The sequence below is a fragment of the Papio anubis genome, chromosome 7 (genome assembly GCF_008728515.1).
Source record: "Papio anubis isolate 15944 chromosome 7, Panubis1.0, whole genome shotgun sequence".
Classification (NCBI taxonomy): Eukaryota; Metazoa; Chordata; class Mammalia; order Primates; family Cercopithecidae; genus Papio; species Papio anubis.
The window spans coordinates 27,825,594-27,846,954 of record NC_044982.1 but is presented as its reverse complement, the minus strand read 5'-3'; the positions used below and the strand labels follow the sequence as shown (position 1 = coordinate 27,846,954).

General features: G+C 38.4%; 1 protein-coding gene across 40 annotated transcripts in view; it reads left to right on the top strand.

The window, feature by feature from the left end:
- Window positions 1–21,361, top strand: part of NRXN3 (neurexin 3) — a 1,717,425-nt gene that overhangs the window by 657,078 nt on the left and 1,038,986 nt on the right. For 28 of the 40 annotated variants that reach the window (XM_031669072.1, XM_031669069.1, XM_031669068.1 and 25 more), the window contains one exon: window positions 5,088–5,114. The exons of the other annotated variants lie outside the window; for them this stretch is intronic. In XM_031669072.1, coding sequence (XP_031524932.1) covers window positions 5,088–5,114 — 27 coding nt within the window. The remainder of the gene's footprint in view (window positions 1–5,087; window positions 5,115–21,361) is intronic. 40 annotated transcript variants of the gene reach the window in all.

Here is a 21,361-nt window from a genome sequence, read left to right as displayed (position 1 = left end):
ATGGTATTCAACCCTTCAAAGGCCCAAAGCCTGCGGCCCGCATAGCAAACAGCCTTGAGAACAGAGTGTACTGAGCAGCCTACAGAGACTGGCATACCCCTGACCCTACTACCTTCCATCCCTGCAATATCCTCCCCACCTTAAATCAATGTAAGAGTGTGTTACCTAAAACCAACAGCCAGCAGCCGATTATCTCCTCCTCAGAAGAAACAACAGAAGAAATAAAAAAAACAGAACCAAATGCCACCCCCTAACTAGCTCACTGAAAAAGATGATGAAGACAATTTTTATCTGTGGATCTATTTCAAAGTCAGAGAGAGATAAACATATGAGAATGATTCAGCCCCACGGGATCCTGAGGGAGTGCACACTGTGTCATTCAACACACATTTTTTCCCCGTTAGATGTTGTTTAGTTGAGATTAGAGTGTCAACTTTGACAGCTCTCACATCTTAGAAGGAAAAACTGGGGTCAGTGGGGGTAGAAATAAAAGGGTATGAGAAATAAGGAAATAAGTGTACAGATTCTCATCCTCTCTCTCACACACACACACATACACCTTGAGTTAGTCATAGATTCCATATGCATTCCTAGAAGCATTATTTTTGTATTTTAAACTCTAGCCAAAATCTGGGAGATGTGCTTTTCCAATAGACTTTGCTTTTTGTTGTTGTTGCAATTTCAATCTAGCTCCTGCTGAGTTGAACCGTCTCAGGCAAAAGAGAAGTAGCCCCTCTGTAGAGGGCATTGTGCTTGTCCAGAAGCCACAGTTAATTTTTCTACCCCAAAGGATATGGTTCATCATAATTACTGGTTTGAATTTATTTAACTTTCTTTCCAACCTGACATGGAAAGCTGAACTTAAACTCTTATGCTTGTGTAGATGCAGCTCTTCCTATCTATGCCCTGTTGAAAGGTTTTCCTTCTGTCCCCTCTCCAAAATATACCCCTTTGTAAATATTTTCTTTTCTTTGTCATGAATTTATATTTCCTTTTTCTCAGTTATAGAAGAAAATGTCTCCAAGTAGAGTTTGCCTTCGCATGCATTCTACCAAAACTAAAGTCAGATGATCACTCAAGTAGAGTTTGCCTTTGCATGCATTCCACCAAAACTAAAGTCAGATGATAACTCAAGTAGAGTTTGCCTTCACATGCATTCCACCAAAACTAATTTCAGATGATCTCTGTGCTCCTTCACTCTATTCAAGTTGTGCCTTTTTTCTAGCCCATGCACTGCACTAATAATATTTTAGTTTATTTCAAATTGATCACACATATGCACTCATGATTTAAAAGCCTAGTATATATTTCCCTGATGTAACATATCTTCCAAATGCACTCATGATTTAAAAGCCTAGTATATATTTCCCTGATATAACATATCTTCCAAATGTCAAGGAGACTATGGTTTTCCAATGGCTTTGTCTTCTGCAGGCAGCCATATGTGGTGCTAATGGGTAGGAGAAATATCCTATAACTCAGCACAACTTTTAAAAAGTTGAGAGGTTGACTACTGATCAACCATATTTTGATCCTTCAGAATTATAAGCTATAACATTTTATTATTACAGCATATTTAAAGATTTTAAAGACCTTGTCTTATTTTAATCTCATGATCTCATGAGATTAATGATAATCTCTTGATAATTTTGTGAGATATATCAAGCAAGTGTTTTTATGCTTACTTTTACAGATGTGTAGCACAGAGAGAAATATATGACTTTTCAAAGCTTACATAAAAAGTTGGAGGCAGACCTGGAACCAGAACCCATGTCTCTAAACTGCTAGATCAGCCTGGGTTATTTGTTCCCTCCACAGATCAGCACTATGGGTCAATGATGTGTCAGTCTTAATGGCTTCCAATTGTTTTCACGATGGTCACGTTTGAAACACACACAGAAAGAATCTCCATTTTCCTCAGTGCCCAGTTTGAATTGAGCTGCACTAGAGAAAAGACAGTTGATATGGACAAAGCCTTTAAAAGATCCTTAGCAGAGTGCCAGGAGCCCTTCTTCAATGGCAGACTCTGAGGGAGTGGCATGCAGTTTGGTTAATTGCATTTGAATTCTCCAGATGTTCCCTCTCTGGAAATGTGGACTTGCTACTACTGTTTACCATATACATTATTGAAGACACACAGCTCTTAGAAACATTTACCTCTTCCATGCTCCACCCAAAGCTCAACAATGAGATAAACTTTCTTGGCCAGGCACCTTAATCTGTTATTACAGGCACTTATGCCTGTAATCCCAGCACTTTGGGAGGCCGAGGCAGCGGATCATGAGGTCAGGAGGCCAGCCTGGCCAACATGGTGAAACCTCATCTCTACTAAAATACAAAAATTACCCAGGCGTGGTGGTGCACGCCTGTGATCCCAGCTACTCGGGAGGCTGAGGCAGGAGAATCGCTTGAACACAGGAGGTGGAGGTTGCAGTGAGCCGAGATCTCACCATTGCACTCCAGCCTGGGCAATAGAGTGAGGTTCTGTCTCAAAAAAAAAAAAAAAAGAAAGAAAAAAAGAAAAACTTTCTATCATTTACCATAATTAAAAAAAAATTAAAACAGGCAGCATACAAATATGAACACACACACATCAAAAGATATGCCAAGACTTAGGTGGACTTTTTTCAAGCAAAAAGTCTGGCTGCTACCAAAAGTAGATTTAAAGGAAATTGCCCTCCCAACTCAGTTATTTGACTCATGCTTTTTATTAAAACAAAAAAAACCACATATATAAATGTGTGTGTGTGTGTGTCTATGTACACACGTACACACACACACACACATATATACACACACACACACACATATATACATACACATACACATTCAGTAACAAGAACACCCCCTCAGAGCCTATCAAGAAGGCTCTGGGATAGATTTTCCTTCTCAAACCACTTATTCTTCAGGTAAAATAACAAAGTAATTCTTCACATATTGATGTGAAGTAAACAAACTGTCTGCCATCTTGAAAGCGCCAAGCCCTCACATTGGTTTAAAGACCCCATCCACTTTACATGAAATCATTTGGGTGACCTAGAAAGATGAGCCCAAGCCAGCACCTCTCAGTAGGCCAGCTTCTCATCTAATAGTAAAATCCTCAGCTACACAGAAGCCGAAGACAAAACCCACTTGTTGTTTACAGGCCTTGGGATTGTTGTTTTAGGCTCACTCTTCCTCTCTCATAAGCATGCCCGTACATCAGTTTCCTCTCTCTCTTTAATATGTCAGGAAGGGACATTTCTCCATCTTTGGGTGATGGTAGGTGCAGTCAGTAGCTGAAGCCATCACCTCTTCCTCCCTCCCTGCCCTCCCTCCTTCCAGTCCTCACCAGGGGCATGGCCTCCTCTGTCTGATGATCGTACCGGTTGCTCCAGGGCTGTTTGCTCCCACTTTTCTGTTGCGGTTGACGACACATGACAAACCTAACCGCACGAAACCAAACCCAGATTTTTCTCAAGAGATGTTCTTCTCGGGAACAAATAAGCATTCTGCCTCCTTCCTCAGGATAACTGGGTGCTATAAATCACTCCTCTCCAGATTTCACTTAGCTTCATTCTCCCCTTTATTCTTGCTCCTTTAAAATGATTCACTTTGGGGAATTCAAATGGTGGCATCATCCTTCACAAGTCCTCTAAAAACCCAATAGTTTTTAGAGGAAGAAGAGTACTTTGTGACTATATTTTCCCCTCTACCTTTCTTCCTTTAAAAAAAAAACAAAAACAAAAAAAACATCATTTTGCTTCTACCTTTTAGGGTACAAGAGTAAACAAATCCTTATTGGAATTTTCACCATGGTAAACCAACCTTAGGCTGAACTGGGCAGCTTGGTAACAACTAACCTGAGACCTTTCTCCGACCTTTTCTGCCCAGTCCCCTATTACTGCCCACTGATTCTACTCAAGGACTTCTATGTTGTGTGTCCATGACTCCCAAGCAGAGATTAATACAGTGATAGATATGCTGATCTCTGGCACAGAATTCCTTGTCTGATTACTAGCTCTGGCCAGTTGGTCACTCTTTTCTTCCCTCCCTTTCCCATTTAAAAAAGTGAAACCAAAACCAAAAAATTTTCTCTCCTCAAGATGCAGAATCACAGAGTGAAATACTCAAGATGTCAAAGGTGCCGAGACCTCCTCCACACGTGCCTGTCTTGCCTTCTCCCTGAATGCTGAGGGCACTTGATTCAGTCTGAGCATTCAGGCAGGAAGACAGAGATGGGCTGCTCGAGGGGGTTGATCTGGGAGCCTTTGAATCACTAGCAATCGGATAACCCAATTCATTGTGATAACATCCTACAACTCCTTTGACCCTACACCCGACCCCACCTCTCTAAAATCTGGGATGGGTGTTTGTGCGGTTAGCTGTTTGCAAGTGGCCATTTTATGACAGGAAATGACCAGGTGGTGTTAACCCTTTCCTTACCTCTAAGGAAGATGGCAAGTCTGCCTATGCAAATTTCTATAGCATTTGGGGCCCAACCTAAAGAGAGGGTGGAGGGAGTTTGGTTTTAGAAAAAGAGAAAGGGTTAAATACTTCACTGAGAAACTTCATGGGCAGAGTTTTAAAATGATACAGTGAGTCAGACTGGTGATATATCTTTGGAATACTAATACAAAAATTGTGTTAATGCTACTTTAAAAATGAATTTTAAGAAAATAAATTATAGGGGAAAATAGAATATAACCTGCATTTGGTGGGGGAATCATTGCCTAATTTTCCAAGTTTAACAAAATTAATATTTCGAAGTCCAGGTTTGAAATCCTTTATATAAATGAATAGCTTTTTTTGAAGAAAAAAAAGAAAACATGCTTGGTGTCTACTGTGGATATATATGTATACCAGTATATATCTCTATACATATGTGTATATATATGTGTGTGTGTGTATATATATATGTATCCAACTTTACTAATATACTGTACATATACACCCACCCTTAAACTTGTACATACTGTATATATATAAAATGGCCACATTTCTTACGTGTGTCTGTCCCCGGAAGGGTGGACTGATTGTTTTTGGATGTCTGCAGCTGTTACCTTGAAGGATGCAATTTCATCTTTCATTTATTTTTCCCCATCTAGACTGTATCAGGATAAACTGTAACTCCAGTAAGTTTTCCCTCAAGTTTCATTTTGTTCTTAAAAAAAAAAAAAAAAAACTGACTTTATTTTGTTTACTGTTTTATGAGCTGTTTTTTATTTGAATTATTTTTTCTTTTAACAATGGAGTTGGGGGGATCTAGGGCTAAGAAAATGGGGGGCTGGGTGAGGGTGAAGGGCTGAGTATGGTTTGGGGTGTGGTTTCTGAAGTGAGGGCGGGTCCTCTCTTCTTTCCTTGCATTTGCTCTATATGAAGAAAAGAAGGCAAGGGTACATGAATAATGAAATAATGAAAAATCAAGTTGAAATGATGATTTACTGTTTTGGGGAGGTAACTCTGAGAGTGAACAAAAAGCTTTAGGGCAACCAGTATGCACTTCTCCACTACCAAACACTTCAGAAAATAAAAGCACGGTTCTTGACCCACAGGTGGCTACCAACTCTGACATTTCTTTCCTGGTATTTATCACTGTTGGGAACTTCTAGCAGGGTGGGCAGATCACTGCTATTTGTGACTAGGCAACGCTTTAACCAAAGACTTGAGACACACTCTGTCTCTGCAAAAGGAAGAATTGCAGTATTATTTTCACCTTATGCCATTCAGATACCCTAGTTCTTAAACAAGGGTCCTAACAAGGCACAGGATGAAAACTACTCATGTATTTCTTCCTCTTCCTTAGAAGTAAACATTAACTTGAGTCAACATAGAAGGGGAATATGAAGATAAATAGGAAGAATAGGCACAAGAGAAAGAATAGGCCTAGATGATGAAAGGGAAAAAAAGAAGAAATATGCTTTGAGTACTATAGCATATTATATTAAGCTTATTAATACTAACTACTTTAACAAGCAATCCCAACATTATAATGGCTCAACAAAAGAAAGGTTTATTTCTTGTTCAGTCCAAGTCCAGTGCTAACTGGGCCGTTTTCCCAGACAGCTCTCTTCAAAGAGGTAATTCAGAGATCTAGGATCCTTCCATGAGATGGGTCCACCACCTTGGAGTTCTTTACTTCTGGCTGTATCCGTAGGGAAGAGAGACAGAGAGAGACCTTGGCTGGTTGTGCAGTAGGTTTTATTGCCCTGCCTGGAAGTAACAAACATCACTTCTATCTATATTTTGTTTGCTAGACATGACTCCATCCTACATGCAAAGGAAGCTGGGAAATGTAGTTGGCTAGTGCACCCAGAGGAAGAAACACTGGATTAGTTGAATATCTAGTACATGTCATTCTCCATAGTATCTCATCATTTTTTAAATTCTTTCCTCAATAGGGTCTTTCTGTAGGAACAAAAAGGAGAAATCCAACTTTTATATTTGGTTTTCTTGTTGATTCTATCCTAGTAAGTCTTTTATAGGTGCTAAACTTCTTTCTTGGTGGAAGATATAGGCGTGACAAACTAATACAGCCCAATTCTACTTTTTGGGGGGCAAATGTTCCATCTAAGTTAACACAAAAAGAAGAAATTTAAAATATCGACAGAAGCAACTGCTTACTAAACAGAGTGCTTTTCCTTGTCTTGGCATCTCTTACAGTTATTTTAAGCAATGCCCTATTTTCTGTGTTTAAATATTTCTAATTAGCCAGAAATTTGCCTGATATTTAGATCATTAAGAGCCTAATTGAAACATCCTTTCTCTCCAAAGCCTGGAGTTTTCAGTTCCTGTTTTTTTGGTTTGTTTGTTTTTTTAAAGCAATTTTATTGAGATATAATTTTCATACCACTACATTTACCCATCATAAACCTACAGTTCAAAGACTATCATTAAACTTATAAAGTTGTCCAAACATCACCACAATCACATTTTAGAACATTTCCATCATCCCCAAGATTTCCTTTCTGCTCATTTGTAGCTAATCCCTGCTCCTACCCATGGTCCTTGGTAACTATTGGTGTGCTCTGTTCCAATAAATGTGCCTTTTTTGGACATTTCATGTCAGTGGAATCAGATAAATTGTTATATAGTCATTTGTGTCTTCTTTAAAAATTTTTAATAGCATTTCTATGGAAATATTTTCTCTTTTCCTTTTACATTGGTTTTCAGAAGCAAATAAGGTGGAAACTCAGCATGAAGGTGGAAAGCCTTGTATCCAAAGCTACATCTAGCATCTTCTAGCTTCAGAGACTTATTTGGAGAACAGGCAACTGAGGCAGTTATTTAATCAGGATGTCAGGATTTGCTTTTGAGGCTCTATCCACACTTTCTCAGGAAGTCAATCCCATATATTTCGCATGATCAGCCATGGAAAGTCATCATAAGACAACTTCCAGGATTATCTCTGTTGGGAAGACAGTGACACAGATGACAGCAGGTTATCTTAATCTGATAAAATATTTTCTATTTACATCCACCAAAAACAGCATTGAGAGGAAAATATGTCAGCAACGTTATATTCCCAGCTTTGATCACAAAGTATAGAAAGAATATACCTTTCAATTGGAAAGATTTCAGTTCAATACTGACATAAACAATCAAGATTAGATTTTGGAAATTATTTTCGAGATTTTCACAGTAAACCTTTAATGTACTAAGAATATTAATTTTGTTGGAAATTTAATATCAGAGAAATAATACAGTGCTCACTGGTTGAACAGTGTTTGACTAGAAAAAACAAATGCACGTGAGTCTTTTAAACTAATCTAACACCTTTAGAGCTAAACAATGTAACCATGTATCTAGGGTTAGGTAGAGTCACAAAGCAAATATAGTACATTTTTTTCTGAAGCTAATTTTAATTGTTAATATGGAGTAAAAGTTTAAATTGAAACCAAACTGATATATTATGCAGAAGAATACAAATAAGCATAAATCTTTAAGAAAAAAAACATAAGAATTCAAAGACATTTCTTTTTTGTGTGTGTGTGTGAATCTTCTCCACTTCCATCCCTGGTATTATTGGCATTTGAATGGAAAAGTTTGAGAAGACTATGCAATTAAATTTGGAGAGAAAGGGTATATATGTGATTCAAATTTCTAAGCCCTTCATCTTATAGACTCCATGCCAGATTTCATAGCTTGACCTGTTACAGGATCTCAAGTTGTCTCTGTGATAGGTGTGCAGGTCCTTACTCTTATCTGATTTTCAACCATGAGAGTATTTGCACCCTGGGTTTGAGAGGGAGGAGGCTTTCCCTCAGCCTTACCTCTTGCTGTTATTTCAGTAGAAGTCATAGGGTACCTTGCTTAATTTTCAAAACAGAACTTCTTTTTTTTTCCCCCTTGAAGGGAAATACTGAATTAAATTTGAATCAAGGTGGATTATAAGTTTGTGAACTTTTTCAGTCACTCTTTTTTAGAATGCCTGTCCTCTGAAAAGTCACTTGGGTAAAATACTGAATGACATCGGCTATTTTTTTTTCCCTGTTCATCTGCCATAAAATGTTGTTTGTTCTGGGAAATGGCTATTTCCAAGGCATTCTGTGATACTCTTTAATGGAGACAAGAGCGTGAAAAAGAAGGATGATCTTCCAGTATCAAGAGAAAACAATGGGCCATGAGAGAGAACAGTGATCTTGAGGGGAAAAAAAAGCAGTTTTCTTCTAGCCTTCTTCCTTTTGACTTCGCTTCCTGGCCCTTTTGTCAGAGAGTATGGCCCAGTTCCATGCCAAGTATTTCCTACCGAGAAGCAAAGACAATTTTCTAATCAGCTGTTCTTTCTCCCTTTCTTAACTTCTCTTTTTTTAATACTTTGTCTTTCCTCATATCTATGATATATTCATTATTATTCATTACAAATCCTACTACCCCTGCTTTTCAAATCCTCCAAGAATACCACACCATAAATTCCTCTCTAGTTACTATCAATAAACATATATTAGAGAATGTGCAAATCAAGGTCTTTGGATGAATCAAGTTCATTGCTGAATTTTATTCATCTAGCAGGAATATATTTAAAGACACTTAATAAATATAGTTCTAGCTTAGAATTTATTTTTAAATTGCAAAAGAACAACAGAGTTGGCAGCCATCATGGTGAATTGAACTCCAGGGTGACGTGGAACACTACTAAAGAAAACAGGGCTGGCTGGGTATGGGAGCTCACGCCTGTAATCCCAGCACTTTGGGAGGCCGAGGCAGGTGGATTATGAGGTCAAGAGATCGAGACCATCCTGGTCAACATGGTGAAACCCTATCTCTATTAAAAATACGAAAATTAGCCGGGTGTGGTGGTGCACACCTGTAGTCCCAGCTACTCGGGAGGCCGAGGCAGGAGAATCGCTTGAACCAGGGAGGCAGAGGTTGCAGTGTACCGAGATTGCACCACTGCACTGCAGCCTGGCGACCGAGCGAGACTCCTTCTCAAAAAAAAAAAACAAAAACAAAAACAAAAACAGAAAGAACCAGGGCTATTTTCTGGGGAATTTCTGGAGGAAATGACCCATTCCTATGGCTCTAGTTCCATAAGGCTGGCAGTAACCTAAGAGACATGCAGTTCTGAAAACAGGTATGAACTGCTCATTGGTGTCATGAGTGCGCAAGTGAAAGTATGGAAAATGACTTTTTGTCTTTGACCTTGTCTGATTGTGCCTCTGCCCTGTGCTTTCCTAGTCACTATTTATTCTATCCCTTTCAAGCCATGTGCAGTATGAATGAATATAGAGAACTAATAATAATTAAATATATGTATAGCTTGAATGAATGTAGTAAACACATATTAATGAATTTCAACTTTTTCTTTCCTTTTCTCTCTCTCTTTCCTCTCAAACGCTAATTCTTCTGTGTCGTGACCATCTTCATTATCTTTCTAAAATGGAGTGTATATGTGGCATGGGAATTGTGAGTTTGTGTATATGCCTGATTATTTAGGTATATGTAACAATGCCTCTCTCACTAATTACTTTGAACCTGAAGACTCACTAATTTATCTGTGACAAGGTTTATTTTTTCTTCTTAGACACAGAGGAGAAAGGAAATAGACTGCTGTACAAAAATATATTGATCTTAAGACACTCAAGTGCCACAGTAGGTTATCTGTGTCAGAGAATAGCTTTGATGATCTTGTCTATTCCCTATATATGCTGATATCTTTGATTCATCATAGAGGTGCACAGTAATCTCAGAGATGTATGAAAATAATATCACAAGGATATGATATCTGAAAATTTTATCTCCCAGTGCTACTGGTGTTTGAGTATTTCTCCTCTTGGACTTGCTTGGATAATTTGTTTCTTTTTTTTTTTTTTTCCCCACCTTTTCCCTTAGCTTCTCTGCCTTGAGTTTCTAAGCAGACTCCATTTCCAGTGCTTTGGAAAAGTCAACAGTATGTGGGTGGTTATTGCTTAATTTAGGCATTGTTTAGTGAGCTGCAGTTTGTTATACTGGACTTTATGGTTTTCTTCTCTTTTACTCTGTCTTTCCTCTCCATGGTACTAGAATATGTTATTTCATCTTTAGAAATGGTTTATCTGAGAATCTCAGAGCTGAATTGTTTAGCTCGTTCCTTTATCTCAGAAACTCTTGCCTCAGACCAGTAAGGAGAGCTGACTTCTTCACTATTAAAAGCCATTCTCAAAGGAAATTGTAGAACCCTTTTTGGTATCCATTTTAAAAGTCAAGTAATCATTACTGTCAGCTGTTTACCTGGAGATGCCACTTATTAGAATCTTAGCAAAGATAGAAAAGCAAGAGCCTATGTATAATAAAGTATTCTCTGTCAACCTATAAGCAAGCTATAAGCATTACACTTGAGAGTTTCTATCTTCATAACGCATATTTTTGCTGCTTTTGGTATGTTTTATATTTCTTGTAACACATAGAACACTTCAAGTGTAAGAATATTTATAGTATCAATAACAGCCAGATTTTAGTATGATAGTGGGATGCTTCCTAAAGAGATAACATTAAACACTTCTTAATAAATATTAATTCAGATTGGTTTTATTTTAAAATAGTTAATAAGATTATACATGGAACAAAAGGCAAAATAGTAAAAAATTCTTCCCACTCATCGTAGTCCTCAGACTCCTTTTCCCAAAGGCAACCAAATGTATCAGGGATTTTTGTATCTTCTTTCAGGAATAGCCTATGAGTGAGTATACAACATATAATTATATCCACATTCTTCTCCTCTTTCTTCTCCTTGTCTTTTTGTTCCTCATCCTTCTTGACACAAATACCAACATATTTTTCCACATCTTACTTATTTTTCCACTTAAAACGTCTTAGAGACTATTCCATATAAGAATATACAGGTTTGTTTTATTCCTTCTAATGGCCACATATCATTTGATTTTAGGGGAATACTATATTTTAGTAAATCAGCATCCTATATTTAAATTTTTCTCAACTTTTTCCTATTAAAAATGTAAGAAGTATATACTTTTGTTCATTAGTTAATGCATACATGTATAAGAAGGTCTATTGGATAAATTCCTAAAAGTAGAATTGCTGAGTCAGAAGACAAGTGCATTACAAATATTGATATATATTACCAAATTGTACTCCAAAGGGGTTTTACAAAGTTTTATTTCTACCAGCAATATATGTGTTTGCTTCTCCTCACTCTTGCAACATGCATCATATTATCAAACTGTATTTTCATTTTCTTAAGACAGCTCTTAGAAATGTTGCTGTCAGATATTTATTTCCCATAGATCTTTTCCTTCCATCCTTTTACATCTTCAAATACACTTAGGGATCATTGTCATTCATGACTTTGTTGACCACTTATACCAGAAATCTTTTAATAGCAATCTGCTGTAGCAGCATTTCATATGTTAACCTTGTTTTAATAAACAGGGATATTGTAGAAAAGTAGCAATATGTTATAGTAATTTTGTGTGGTTTATCTCCAATATTATTATTGATTTGTATTGAGATCTCAGCACAGACAGGCATTTAGTGCAATTACAAAGAGCAAGGAGGGCACTGGAGCCAAATAGCCTGGGTTCAACTCTTGTCTACACCACAAATGAGCTACATGTCTTTGACAAGTTACTTCAACTCTTAGTTTCCTCAACTGTAAATTTCATATGAAATTTAGAAAGAATAAAGGGAATGGGATCTAGCACCAAATTAAAAAGTAAATGTGATGTGAACTAGAGGCATTAAATTACAAATAAGTGGTTTCCAAAAGAGAGTATGCTTTGTCTCGTCAAAGGGAGAAGCAGAGGAAACAGCAAAAGAGGAGAAGAAAAAGAATTTAAGTTAAAAGCACAAGCCCTCATAAGTTATGTCCTAGTCCATTTGGTGTTGCTATAATAGAATACTTGGGGCTAGGTAATTTATAAAGATAAGAGGTTTATTTGGTTCTTGATTCTGGTGGGTGAAAGATTCAAGATTGGGCAGCTGCATTTGGCAAGGGCTTCACGCTGCTTCCACTCATGGAGGAAGACAGAAGGGGAGCTGGTATGTGTGAAAAGATCACATGGTGACATTTTTTTGTTTTGATTTGCCCTCCTTCATCTGACCACTTGCTTGGAGCCTTGCAAGCTGTGTTTCTGCTCCCCTTTAAAAGGCTGATATTTCAGGGACTGTAATTTTGAGTAAAAATACTGTTTCTGTTTTCCTTCTACCTTTCAAAGATTTCTTTATGTATGCCCATCCTTTTTTTTTTTTTTTTTTTTTTTTTTTGAGACGGATTCTTGCTCTGTTGCCCAGGCTGGAGTGCGGTGGCCGGATCTCAGCTCACTGCAAGCTCCGCCTCCCAGGTTTACGCCATTCTCCTGCCTCAGCCTCCCGAGTAGCTGGGACTACAGGCGCCCGTCACCTCGCCCGGCTAGTTTTTTGTATTTTTAGTAGAGACGGGGTTTCACCGTGTTGGCGAGGATGGTCTTGATCTCCTGACCTCGTGATCAGCCCGTCTCAGCCTCCCAAAGTGCTGGGATTACAGGCTTGAGCCACCGCGCCTGGCCGCCAATCCATTTTGTGTGTCTAACTGCTGTAGTCAGATATACAAGGTGACAAAGTCAGGCAGTACAGTTCTTCCTTTATAACTGCTGGTTCTGCATCTGCAGATTCAACCAACAAAAAAATTGAAAATAATTTTCAAAAACAATAAAAAATAACTAACAATAGAAAATAATACAAATAAAATACATATAACAGCCATTTGCATAGCATGTACATTGTGTCAAATATTATAAGTAATTTAGAGATGATTTAGAGTCTAGGAGGATGTACACAGTTTATATGCACATACTACAGGACATCATTTTATATAAGGAACTTAAGCATCTACAAATTTTGGTATTCACAAGGGTCCTGGAACTAATTTCTCATGGACACCAAATTAGGATCATATTAGTTTTAGGCACAGTTTATATTTTGAAAATTAGGAGGTATTAAAGTACGTTTAAATGGAAACGGCCTGAGAAATCCCTGAGCAGAGCAAAGCCAGTTAGGCCTCGTGAATGACCCTAACCTTGCTGGATTTGCAAATAAGAGCAAAAGTTATTTTGAGCTACAACTCATAAATACCTATATTCAGAGAAAACAGAATGTAAGCTCAACCAATCAGAAGCAGCCAACAAATTTATAATTATATAACTAGGTACTTTCCAATAGGATAGGCCAAATAAGGCAACAGTGTAACTGTAATCAATCGAATATTTTCTTTACTTTACTCCCCTATTTGTCCTATAAAAGCCTGCTCTTTGCATTCTCTCAGTGGAGCTCCTGAGCCACTTTTGATTTAGAGCTTCCCTGTCCAATTCATGAATCACTATTTGTTCAATAAGGTCTTTAAAGTTTTTATTGTGCCTCAGTGTATCTTTTTAATATTTGACCTCTATGTGGTATAGGATGTACAGTGACCATTTGGTAAGCTAATATTATTAACCTAAATTCTTTATTCTTGTTTGGTAACAAGGTAAATGTGTTAATGGATGCATTTCGCTTTCATTATGCCTAATGTATATAACAAGTACATATAAACACATATATAAATTACAGTTGTTTTTATGCATATCATAAAAGATAATATTATAATGTGAATTCTGGAGTTTCCCGAATAATTAGCCACAAAAATAGAAGTCTGTTTACTGATTCAAAGCATCTCAGGAAACACAGTTTTCAATTTTAGAACCGATTTTGGGAAGAAAACTTTACAGACCAGGAGATGTTACTTCTAAAAAAAAAATCGAGTAATTTTCTGGCTGTTCTGTTGACTTACTAGAATCACATAACTTTTTAACTCTGAGTTTATTAGAAGTTAGGGAAATAAAACTAAGAAGATTTTATACATTTCCTTCTCCAAATTAAGCTGTTTCAGAGGAAATCTGACTACGTAATATCTGTTCACAAAATCATTGTCATCCCCAAGCCTGTGCCAGCCCTCTGTCAGCAGCACTGTCCTCAGTGATTCCTGGAAGGGACCCTGTTGAACGATGACAACAAGAGAGAGGCTATCAAGGGGTGCAAGTAAGAGGTGCAGTGTTGAGTTATAATAATCTCAGTGTCCTTCCTTCATGGCTGAAAGTATATTTCAGCAGAAAAGTATTAAAATGTGTATGTGTCCCAGAAAAGGGCAAAACGTAATGGAGATCATGTCCTCTAAAGCAAAATATTTGGATAGTTACGAACTCAGGGTCCTCCAATAGGCCTGCTGGAGCACATTTTTTCATATCAACATATTACAAAATGGGGAAACCATGGCTTGTGGACACAGAGTGCTTAACGTAAAATCTCAAGGTGATGAATGGCAGGCATGAGTCTTTATACATTTAGTTTTAGAATCCTTCATCATGTGAGTACTCTTTTGTCCCCTAAATCAAGCTGTCTCTTAATTATTGACACAGGACTTTGTTTTTAAAGGATTAATGGGGTAAAAAAGGGGTCACTGCAAAGGTACCAAATTAGAAAGAATATTTTTACCTAAACCGATGAATAGGAATGGAATGAAATTTATTTCTGAAATCCAGGAGATGACAGAGAAATGAAGTTGGTGTTATCCACAAGTGTGGGCAGGATAAAATCTAAAGCAATAAACAGAGGGTTGCTCCTCTGTTCAAGTATAATAATAAGTAATATTTGAAACACAAAAGCGAGAGAGAGGAAGACCTGCTTATTTCCTGGGAGGGGGTTTCCTGTGATAGGAGGCACTTTCTTTCCTTTCCTCCCCAGAATCTGAGGGGAAGGAACTGCCCCATGGACCAGAGTGACAATGCCCATAGGACTGAAGGGGTAAGAGCAGCAGAGACGGAATGCTCTGCTTGTTTGATAACAAGATAAATGTGTTAATGGATGTATTTCCAACAGCAAATGTGTGTCAGATAGAAAGACAAAGGGAAGGGGCACAAAGTAGTATTCACAATGGAGCAACACATACATAGTATGTTGTATAACTCTGGAAAAATTCTGTACCTTTGCCATTTCACAGAGGAAAGAGAACACAAAGGAAGATGGATTAAAAAAATATGGTGCAGCCACTGGGCCGATTATCACTGGCTAGAGAAGGATTACCATTTCCTTACAAAAAGAAATTGATAATTGAAATTAAACTCAGATTGCCTAGGTATACCTGCCAGTATTTGGAATGTTTAACTTAACTGCTTGGTTTACTTATTGTTATTGACAAGCAAACTCCCTTTTACTAATAGAACCAATTTACAAAACTTTCTAGTCGCCAGAAATAGAAAAGCCAGATACTCTAACACCCTGATGACTAGTTAAGTACTCAGGTACTTATCCATGACTTGTTTATCCATCCTCCTACATATCTGATAGAAAACACAAGGAGGGCCTGGCGCAGTGGCTCAAGCCTGTAATCCCAGCACTTTGGGAGGCCGAGACGGGCAGATCACGAGGTCAGGAGATCAAGACCATCCTCGCCAACACGGTGAAACCCCGTCTCTACTAAAAAAATACAAAAAACTAGCCGGGCGAGGTGGTGGGCGCCTGTAGTCCCAGCTACTCAGGAGGCTGAGGCAGGAGAATGGCGTGAACCCGGGAGGCGGAGCTTGCAGTGAGCTGAGATCCGGCCACTGCACTCCAGCCTGGGCGACAGAGCGAGACTCCGTCTCAAAAAAAAAAAAATAAAATAAAATAAAATAAAAAAAGAAAGAAAACACAAGGAGTAGGAATCTCATGGTTAACATTTCGAAGGCATGAATATTGAATACTAAGTGAAGATACAACTTCATTCTTTCCCCTCTCCATATCTTCCTGGACCCTTTTTCTCCTTTGTCACAGCAAAAAAATTTAGGCTACTAAGTCCATGTACAAGGATATTTACAATAAACTTTGACAATCTTTGCTATTGCTATAAAAAGTGCATGCACTTGACAGGTGGCTACTAATTACTAGAGTAAAAACAATAGCATTGAGTGATTTCTGCCACTATAGGACAAGAAGTTTGCTCACATTTTCTTATTTAATCTTCACCACAGTCTAATAAGGTAGGTGTCATTATCCTCATTTTAGAAATGAGACTTATTCATATGGAGGCTGGGTGTGGTGGCTCAGGTCTGTAATCCCAGCACTTTGGGAGGCCAAGGTGGGTGGATCACTTGAGGTCAGGAGTTTGAGACCATCATGGCCAACGTGGTGAAATGCTGTCTCTGCTAAAAATACAAAAATTAGCCAGGCATGGTTTTGGACACCTGTAATCCCAGCTACTTGGGAGGCTGAGGCAGGAGAATCGCTTGAACCTGGGAGGTATAGGTTGCAGTGAGCCAAGATCGTGCCACTGCACTCCAGCCTGGGTGACAGAGCGAGATTCTGTTTCATAAAACAAAAAAAAAAAAAAAAAGAGAGAGAAAGAAAGAAACGAGACTTAGTCATGTGGAATGTTTTGCCTAGCTTCGGATTCAGTCTGCTTCATTCCAAAGCCTCTGCTCCTCACCATTGTACATATTGTCTCTACCACTTGTATGCTGAAGTGTTGATGCCTAAATGAATGAAATTCATCACTCTTGAGCAAGTGCTGATGGTCCCAATGAAAGAGGTCACTTGTAATCACTAATACATCCTATCTCTATAGGTAGTCTTTCCGAAATCTTGACCTTCCAGAGTCAAGCTCCCTCAGCTCAGCTCTATAGGCATATTGGTGCCCCATGCTTGTCATAACCAGTCTTGAAGGCATTGTCTATTTCAGTGACTGAAAGGTACTTGGCATTTAGAGATGCATAAAAGATGAATTAGGAATTATTATTCAGGAACCAAGATAGCTAAGAAGAGGGTAACATTAGAATGCAATAATTCAACTTATGTTTATCACTGATGAGTCACTCTCCACGTGACTGATGCTTTGTTGACCTTCTCATAGTAATGTTGGTACTCTCTCTCTCTTATCTCCTTCCATTGTACTGTAGCCCTCTAGTCTTAGCCAACAGGTTGTGGCTGCTGCAATCCCCGAGGCTCTTCTACACTACCTCTGTGTCCATGCTTTGCTGTATGCCCTATAGACCATTCCTCTCTGTATCTGCCTTCCCAATGGCTGGCTGCTCATCCTTCATAACAGCTCCAGGGGGTCACCACCTAGATGAAACCTTCCTTCTACTCCAGGCAGGTCTAGGTTCTTCTACCTCTAAGTTCTCATGGAACTTTGCACATCTTTCAGAACTCTCATCACAGTTATATGCTGTAAACAAAGAATCATGGGTTTTATAAATTTGGAAAGGAGAACTTTATTTCTCATAAAGGGTTGCAGCTTGCAGGCTGGCCATCCCAGAGGCTGGGAAGCATAGCCTCTGGCAAAAGCTGAGAGCAAGCACATTTGAGGTGATCAGGGGTAAAGGGAACAGGAATTTATGCTGAGCAGGGTGGCTGAATATACATATTTAATGTGCTATAGAAAGAGTCATGAATATTTATGGAAGGAGAACCATGAAAATGTACAATTGAGCTTCATGCCTCTTCATGGGTTACACGTTCAAAAAAAAAAAAAATAGCAGTGTTAGCATGATCTGAGGATGGAGTTTTTGGCTCTCTGACATCAAAAACTAAACCAGAGGATATGAAAATTGCCAGTGTTTATCCCCCACAATTCAGCAAAAACTGGTTCAGAGATGGTGGTTGGTTTTTAGGAAGGGATGCCTTGTGAAACAGATGAACTGTCACATCAATACTGGAAAGAGGGAGGGAGAATCTGGTTGTGGCTAGACAATAAAAGAATGGATCAGGCCGGGTGCAGTGGCTCACGCCTGTAATCCCAGCACTTTGGGAGGCCAAGGCGGGCGGATCACCTGAGGTCAGGAGTTTGACACCAGCCTCAACATGGAGAAACTCCATCTCTACTAAAAAATACAAAATTAGCTGGGCGTGGTGGTGCATACCTGTAATCCCAGCTACTCGGGAGGTTGAGGGAGGAGAATTGCTTGCACCTGGGAGGCGGAGGTTGCAGTGAGCTGAGATTGCACCATTGCATTCCAGCCTGGGCAACAAGAGTGAAACTCCGTACCCCCACCCCCGCCCAAAAAAAAAAAAATGGATCACCTGCTTCTTTTTTTTCCGGAGCTGGTTTCTGTTGCTCCTTAGGAAAGAATTCTGGTTAAAAGTGAGTAAGGAAGGGGTATGCTAAGGCATGAATATACTAAGGCATGTCTACCCTCCCTGCCCATCATGGCTGGAAACTTAGTTTTTAAGGTTTCTCTGGGTACTCCTTGGCCAATAGGGGATTCTGTTCATTCAGCCAAGGGGCTTGGGATTTTATTTTTAGTTCTCCATTCTTTATTTGTTTCCATGGGTATCTTCAGAACCAACCTCTGGACTCCTCCTGATTTGGGGAAATGTAATATTCATCATTGTATCTTCACCATCTAGCACAGTACTAATCATATAGAAGGCATTAGTGAACACTTATTGAATTAACAATTGTAAGTTTAATGACTTGAAGCTTTGAGCCACAGGAGAAATCTGTAGATAAACACAGATTTCTTAGTAAGAGGAAAATTATTCCATACTTACAAAGACAGAAATCTCAGCAGATCAGATGAAAATACCATAGATTATCATAATGAGGGCATTTGTCCAACTCTTGAAGGGAAATATGTTTTTAGAAACCCTTATTAAATACTATAATGTCAGAAGTCTAAATTTAAATAAAGAAAATGTGATTCCAAAGCAACCTGAGCACAATGGGGTGACCACAGTCAACAATATTTCATTGTACATTTAAAAATAACTAAAAAAAAATACTAAGATTGCTTGTAACACAAAGCAATGGTAAATGCTTGAGGTGATGGATAGTCCATTTACCCTGATATGATTATTAAACATCATATGCCTGTATCAAAATATTTCATGTACTCTATAAATATATACACCTGCTATGTACCCACAAAAATTAAAAAAGTAAAAATCGGATCCATCCTTTCCCTAAATATTGATTGTTCAAATAGACATTTAAGGCACAAATGATGTTTGTGCAGTATTGTTTTGCACATATCAAATTCTACCCACCCTGGATAGAAATTTTATACCCATTCCAGAAAGTGGAGGTTGCAGTGAGCCGAGATTGCACCACTGCACTCCAGCCTGGGTGACAGAGTGAGAGACTGCCTCCAAAAAAAGAAAAAGAAAAAGAAAAATTGGTACCCATTCCTGTATTCTTTTTATAGGCTTCTGTAAGCTTCCAAATGTTCCTTAACGAGATTGGAGATGATGACTCAGAGCAGAAAAATAAAACAAAAACAACAACATGGTGGAAGAGTTGTGTGATAGAAAGAATGGAACCTTCAGGTCCAGTTAAACCTGCTCTGCTATTAATTAGTTTTTGGTTTTGAGGTGATTTTTCCAAGCCGTCATTATTAGTAGTAATAGCTACAATATCACTGGATGAAGAAGAAAAATTTCTGAACAGAAGCATAGCTCCCTACCATATGTTTTTCATCCCAGCAACTAAACAGGCACCAAAAAACATGGATGTTCTTATGGCCTTGTGTCATTGATCATTTGAACTTGTAACAATAGAAACATCAGTTTTCCCAGGCCTCCTGGGCACTGGTCTGACCTTTCTGATTTGTCAAATGGAATTGCTTCTTTTGTAAAATGTTTCATAGGAGATGGGACAACAATCTCTGTTTGACGAAGGTGAATGTACCCAAGATAATTTCTGGGGTTTTAATGGAAGAGTTTTGTGACAGCTGGTTTAGCATCTCATGTGAAATAAATTCAGGGCCTTTTGTCTCACTGAAAGTAAGGTCACACTATTAAGAGAGAAGATCCTCCTCTACCAAAGTCACAGGCATTGGCTATTCAGTTGAACCCCAGAGGGGTTATTCTGTCCCTGATAAAGTTGAGTTGGATGAGTATCATGCATTGCATGTGTTTGCCTATGATGAAATATATGCAGAAGAAACAAGAACAATAATATAGGCCAATATTTAATGAGGACTTACCTTGTACCACATAATGTTTTCAACTGACACATGTATTAGATCCCTTAATTCTCACAAAGATGATATGGAGGATGTAGGACCATTTACATTATATGTGAGATCTAGTGCCAAATAAAAATGTGAGCTCCTTGTTCTAAAGGAAGAATGAAAGCTTTTTCCTTTCTTTCTCAATCTTTTCATTAACCTGTCAAACATAGGGATAGGCTCAGGGAGCTACTGTAGACCCTCACAGGCACTCACGACCCCATGCCGTGATTCTTCGTGTGGAGGCAGAAGACTGCAGCAGTTGCTACAGGGAGGCAGAAAAGTGGATGAGCAAGAATCTGTCTGGGTAGGCAAGACCATTTAAGCCAAGGCTCCAAGTCCCTGGCTCATGTTCCATTGTACCACTGAACCTGAAAAAACACGCACACACATAAATTCACAGATAAAATTCTTAAGCATTTCAAGACAGTGACTAGAAAGCATTGAGCCTGAAACTCAAAAGGTTCTAAGTGACTGCACTGGTTGCATACCTTTGAATATGGTTCTAAAAGTAGGTAGTAGTAGTATCTGAATTTTACAGATAAAGAAGCTCCCATTACCGAAACAAAGGTTTTTTGTTTGTTTGTTTGTTTTGGTGGTATATTTGTCTACCATATAATCACTAAAGCATACTATGCCTATTATACAAAATTTAGTTTGTTCTATATTTTGGTGTACTGTTAATACTATCATTTTAAAATTCTTAATTGCTCCTGCATGTCTTCCCTCATGGCTGAAGATAAAGTTGGTATCCTATGAACTATGTTTTCCATCAAGGTTTGCACAATGGCATAAAACAATCCATCACATTTTCCTGGCCAGTAGACACATGCTTTATTTCTGAATGTCAACGTTGAAGAGACTGAAGTCTGTGACTAGTGTTAATTTTGCAAGTAAAAATAAGTTCTCCCTGATTTTGGATATTATCCATTGAAGACGTTATCTTCAAT